General features: G+C 30.4%; 1 protein-coding gene across 1 annotated transcript; it reads right to left on the reverse strand.

Moving 5' to 3' along the window:
* Positions 1–4,107: 4,107 nt before the first annotated feature.
* Positions 4,108–5,319, reverse strand: LOC133814341 (protein FAR1-RELATED SEQUENCE 5-like). Its single transcript, XM_062247313.1, has 3 exons — positions 4,949–5,319; positions 4,723–4,858; positions 4,108–4,656 (listed from the first exon to the last, which is right to left on the reverse strand). Exons 1-3 carry the CDS (start codon positions 5,317–5,319, stop codon positions 4,108–4,110), a joined length of 1,056 nt encoding a protein of 351 aa, XP_062103297.1.
* Between the last annotated feature and the right edge of the window lie 802 nt (positions 5,320–6,121).

Raw genomic sequence — 6,121 nt, forward strand, 5'->3', positions numbered from 1 at the left:
CATCAGTTCATCTTTTTCGAAACATCGGGAAGGGTGATAGTCGTTGAAAGGTTACTTGGGAGCCGAAAAGCCGTGATTTGACAATGGTAGGTTACTTTTTCCAAGATTGCACGTATTGTTCTGACAGGTCTAGTGGGGTAACCGAAGGGTCGTTTCCTCAAAATTTTATTTATTGCTCGTAATAAATAAACTTGGGGGGCAAATGTTATCCAAAAAATAGGCGCGGATGACGTGGCAAGTGATTTCTGGACACGTGGATGACACCTGGCGGAATTCTGCTAGAGTATCGACCAGTAAAATATTGCAAGCAAAGGCGGTTGAGGTTTCCCTATGACCAGTATGGTCGCGCATTCCGCGTATTTCAGGATAATTTTATAAAGATCTTAGTCAATCCCGAGATTGTCTCCCATGATTTCCTGAGTATCCGATTATTTAGGAAAGAATATCTGTAACAAATTAATGTAATCCCCCTTGAGCCTATAAATAGAGAAAGATAGCTCAAGGAATGGACTTTTTTTGAGCTTTCGAATTATTGGAGATTAGAGTTTTACGAGTGTATTAGAGCTATCATATCTGAGATATTGTTTTGTTCTTCAGAGGTTGGTGAAACTCATTGACCCCTAGTTCTTTGATCACTCCTTTGAATTTAATATCAATAACAGCTCAAGTGGATGTAGGTTATTACCAGATTTTGGGGCCAAACCACTATAAATTTCTGTGTTTTTTATTGTTTTTGTCATCATTCTCATTTCAACATATCTGTCTACATCAAGCATTTTGACTCCGTGTCAGTTGACCAAAATCAGGGTCAACAAATATTAAATAGATTAGAATAAAGAAGAAAAATCAATAGAACATCATAATAAAATTAAATAGAAATCCAAACGACTACATTAAACCCTAGAGAAAGAATTTAGTTCATATCAGACATGACTAAAACAACAAAATAATTATTCAGAAACATATGAAATTGCAGAAAATAATATCTCAGAATCAAAATTGCTATAAAAAAGTCATAATAAAAATCTGACCTAATTCTAATTAAAACCTAAAGTTTGAATTTATACCAAAAAAATGAATTCCTCTTTTTTTTTCAAAGGCGGGCCACTACTTGGCCTTTCTTAGGTCGAGACCCGTGTCTTTTTTAAGCACTTCACCATTCGTCAGGATTTCCAGGTGTCTCGGCCCTCTTCACCCAGGTCGTGGCCCGTGTCTCCATGCTCCTCTTGGAATTGCCTCTGTTTCTTCTAGCACCGCGACTCTCTTGACCAAGTCACGACTCTAATTCCTCTCAGCAAGTTATGCAGCCTCTGACTTTGCTGGAGTTGCGACCCTTAAGCCCATGCCGCGACTCTAATTCTATTTTTTTTCTTCAGAATTTGACCAATTTAAATCCTTCCTTCATCAACTTCATCAAAAACTTCTTCTAGCTCCTCCTTAATGCCAATTTCACTCGAACAACCACCAAAAGTTCCATTTTTCCACAATTTTTTCTTCTTTTCGTGTTTAGATCATGATCCAAAGCACTGACCTACAACAAAGACAAACACAAGCGTAATCTTGCACAAAACAAACATAAAGACTCAAGATTGCCACAAAAATACATCCTAAAATGACACTAAAATGGAGTTATCAATTTAACGATTAACTTATACTTACTAATTTGTTAAAACTTTGATGTCTCTTTTTCCCAACCACCTCCAACAATCTCAATATCACCCACACAACATAAATATCTGATAACGCCTAAAACATGATAGAAAAATAAGATGAAGATGTTAGAATATCAGGATCAATAATTTAAAATAAAAACTTTAAAGATTAACAAACATTAATAATTGAATCAATACTCGAGAGGATTGTGCTATCATTAACATGTAAATCAATCAAATTTGGAGATATGAATTGGAATTCATTGAAAATTGAAATTGAAAGAATTTAGAGAGAATAAGAGAAAAAAAAAATTAGAGTAGAAGAAAATATGAGATTAAAAGAGAATGTTTAGAATATATATAGATTTACAAAGAGATATTTATCTATATTTAAATAATAATATCTTATAAATATCTCATTTAAATTTAAAAAATTACTTTATTATTATTATAATCTATAAAATGAATACTAAAATTACAATAAATGAGAAAATAGATAGAGTGGTTTGAAGAGTTTATAGAGTGTCACATCATCTCCTTGGTGCTCTCCTTTATATAAATATATCTATACATATAGGTATATGGATTTATTAATTATTTTAAATAAATTTGTATGATTGTCATATAAATTTCAAATAAATAAATAATATTATATATAAATGAATGAGATAAACATATTAAAAGAAAAATTAAACTAAAACATTGTTTATGATTTAAAAAAAATATATATAAACATTGTTTATAGTTTTTTTAAATATAAATAATATGATAACCTTTTAGATCACAAACTACCCTATTTAATGTACAAAACATTCATAATATTATTCAAATTACAGCTTAATGATTGAAAAATAAATTTGTTTATTTTTCATAGAAGATAAATGTTAAAAAAAAACCTTAATAATTGGGGAATAAACTTGTTTATTTTTTTTATAGAAGATAAATGTTAAAATAACATGTTTTTTTTAAATATAAATGATAATTTTTTTAATAAAAATTAAGATTGTGTATTATATATTATTTTTATAATAATATTTTATAATATTTAAATCTATATTAATATAACTATTAAATATCTTTTCTTGTATTAGATATTATTATAATAATAATATTTCATAATATTTGAATTATATTAAAAAAAATTAGGATTATATATTATTATCATAATAATATTTTATAACATTTGAATTTATATTAATATAATTATTAAATATCTATAACAATAATATTTTATAACATTTAAATTTGAATTTACATTTATATAATTATTAAATATGTAGTCTTATATTAAATATTATTATAATATTTAAATTTATATTAATATAATTAATAAATATATATTTTTAATTAATTTTAAATATATATTCCGTTAAATATTTAAAATATTCCGTTAAAATTAACAAAACAAACTATTAAAACTAAGAATTTTCGTGATCTACACACTTTTTATATAGAAAAGATATATATTTATATATATCTAATAATGATTTTACATATTATTAGATAATTGTTCTAATTTATGTTAGTAGTAGTTTAAGTTTAAATTATTGTTAATTTGATTTCATATTTTAAAGTTTAATTTTAATTTTCGTTCTTAATTTTTTGAGTTGTATATATTTTTTATTTAAAATATTGATACGACACTAGTTTTAGAATTATAAAATAAAATATAATAATAATATAAAAAATAAATAATTAAAAGTTAAATGTTATATAAAACAAAAATCAGGATATGCATGTAATTAACAAAAAATAATTTGGGCATAAAAGATTTTATAACTTTGGCTTGAAATGAATAGCCTCCACCAATATTGGCTCACCACTATTCACATCTTCATTTTGAAGCCAAATATAACGTATCGGTTGGAGGAGATTTTTACTCCAAAGTGGGCTAAGAATAATGCCCAGAGTTATAGTTATCTTTTGCAAGCACTCTTGTTACCCTTTGTTCTTTTAAAAGGCCACTAATTAGTACCAATAGTGGTTTATGGCCGAAGAAACCTACACAACAAAGGTGATTAAAAGTTTAGGCCTTAACAACTTCAGGCCTGGCTTGATTAAGGAATTCAGTACATCTTTCTTAAGGTCACAAACCCTGCAGCTCGCAATCCACACTAGCTCGACAAACGAATCCATTTATTTGAAAGAATATAACTCATCAAAAATTTGGGACCAATTTCTTTACAGTATATACAGTTATGGTAAGGGAAGGAACTGGGATTAGACCAGATACTGAACTTTTAGTAGACAAAATGATTAGAAAGATGAGATCATAACAATACCATATTTTTATGTTTTGAGCTGAATTATTCAACCATAGTAAGGTTATCATGACCAGGGCACTTACAATGTGAGGATTGCTCTACCACATGTTTGGAGATATTGTAGTTAATGCTGAATTTTCTCTGGCATAATCTCCCTTTTATATGGGGTGTAACTATATCAGATGAACTGTTTACTTAATTGGAATCTCAGTGTTATTATCGTCTTGATTATTTGTGATGTTGGCCACAATTTCTAGTTTTGGGGTGTTAACGGCATTTTTCTTGGCCCCAACAATTTTAATCCTAGCTTCCCTTAAGGCGTTTAATGCCACCTTAAAAATATGGTCAGAAGACATTCCTTCCTCTGCACATGTAACGACTTCCTGATACAAAATATTGTACTGCAAATTCTTGCCTTTATGAGAACTATTCTGATTACCAACCCTTGGAAATTCATCCGAAAGAGCCTCATCCTTGGCACTTCTTGTCCACCTCTTCCATATATAATGTTGTGGGAGTATAAAGACATTTGTTGCTTTAAATACTGCAAGAACATGTTTGCATATGGTCCCTTCAAACTCAAACATCTTGCAATCACAAGAAGCAATTTGCTCACTAACTCTGAATTCGACAACATAAACTTTATGTTCTTCATTAAATCTAGCTACCTCGTATCTGGTGATTCCTTCCTCGTCTCGACATAATTTTACAGCAAGCCCAAGAGACTCAAAAACTTCATCCTGTATTATGGAGAACATTTTTCTTGTGTAGTCTTCAAAATTGGTTTAGTATAAAATGTTTCAAACTCTGCCTTTGCTTCTCTCATATTGGTCATATAGAGCCTTTTCATATTGTTCTGCAAAATCTTGTAAGGCAGTCCCTGCACTCACATAGCCATCAAAAAGTGAATTATACTTCCACTTCTCTGAGCACCATACATGCCTGCAAAGAATGTATCTTACAAGAATGGGAACCCACAATTTGCAGTCAATGTAAAGCGATTGAAGCCAATCATTTCCTCTAAGATTTTACTTATCAAGAAGCCCTTGCCAAGTTGATTCAAATTCATCAGGTGACTCATTCTTATTAACACACTTTTCAAACTCCATTTGAAATGTCCTTGGGAGTGCACCATAAACCAGTCCCATTTCCTTGGGCATTTTGCTCATGATATGCCACTTGCAATACCGGTGGACTGAGTGTGGGAAAACTTGTTGTGCTGCTCTACTGATAGCCGAGTCATACTCGGTAATAATCAAACCTGGTTGTCGTCCAGACATTGCTTCAAGCCAAGTCGTGAAGAGCCAAATGAAAGTGGATTCAGTATTATCCGCAAGCAGAGCACAACCGAACAACATAGACTGTTTGTGATTATTCAATCCTGTAAAAGGCGCAAAAGGCATTTTATACTGATTTACTTGATAAGTTGTATCAAAGGCTATAACATCAGAGAAGCAACTATAAGCAAATCTAGATCTTGTGTCAACTCAGAACACAATGCTTAGCCTATCTTCTTCATCGACCTGAATGGCGTGATAAAATAAAGAATCATTAGCTTGCATAATATTAAAAAACCCGAGTAGACTTTGGGCATCTATCCCAAAATTGCTCAGCCTTCTTCTTGTTGTAAATTATGTATATAATATATATATAATTTATATTCCAAAAAGAATCATACACGTATGAAAGAAGTGGTGGGTTATTGACTTAGTTTCATTTATTTAGTAAATGCTTTCCTAATTTCTTGAAACTATTCTCTTTTTACTTGTCACTAAATATTGTTCCTATTTTTATGCAACTACTCCTTTTTATTCTCCAGAGTAACGTTAAGAGTAACGTTAATGCTCTGTTTTATATATATATATATAGTAGCTGATATATAGATAGAAAAATACTCATATATACAGATACGATATATAAAACATATTTTGGCTGGGTTATTCATTATTTTATTTGCTGTTTCTGCTCCTGTAATTCTTCATTTTTGAATTCAAAAGGCCTGTTGTATCCTGGGGGATTACTTTGTAAATCCTTAAGGACAGTGTCTTGTTTGCACGCCTTTGGTGTTATCATTTTATTGTTATAATTTTTCTAACAATCTTAAGGATTTATGGATCCCAATGCTACTATTGCTGCTACTATTGATAATACCTCAGGTTCTCTTCCTATTGGTGGTACTCCTTCTGTCACTGCTGCCATCAATGG

This window comes from Humulus lupulus, chromosome 2 (genome assembly GCF_963169125.1).
Source record: "Humulus lupulus chromosome 2, drHumLupu1.1, whole genome shotgun sequence".
NCBI classification, from domain to species: Eukaryota; Viridiplantae; Streptophyta; class Magnoliopsida; order Rosales; family Cannabaceae; genus Humulus; species Humulus lupulus.

Excerpts from the sequence above, each read along its gene's own strand:
- LOC133814341 (XM_062247313.1), bottom strand. The coding sequence starts at position 5,319 with ATGCCTTTTGCGCCTTTTACAGGATTGAATAATCACAAACAGTCTATG. Across the intron at positions 4,859-4,948 it reads TGGCAAGGGCTTCTTGATAA|GCATGTATGGTGCTCAGAGA; the intron begins GTAAAATCTTAG and ends CATTCTTTGCAG. Across the intron at positions 4,657-4,722 it reads ATGAGAGAAGCAAAGGCAGA|GATGAAGTTTTTGAGTCTCT; the intron begins GTTTGAAACATT and ends TCCATAATACAG.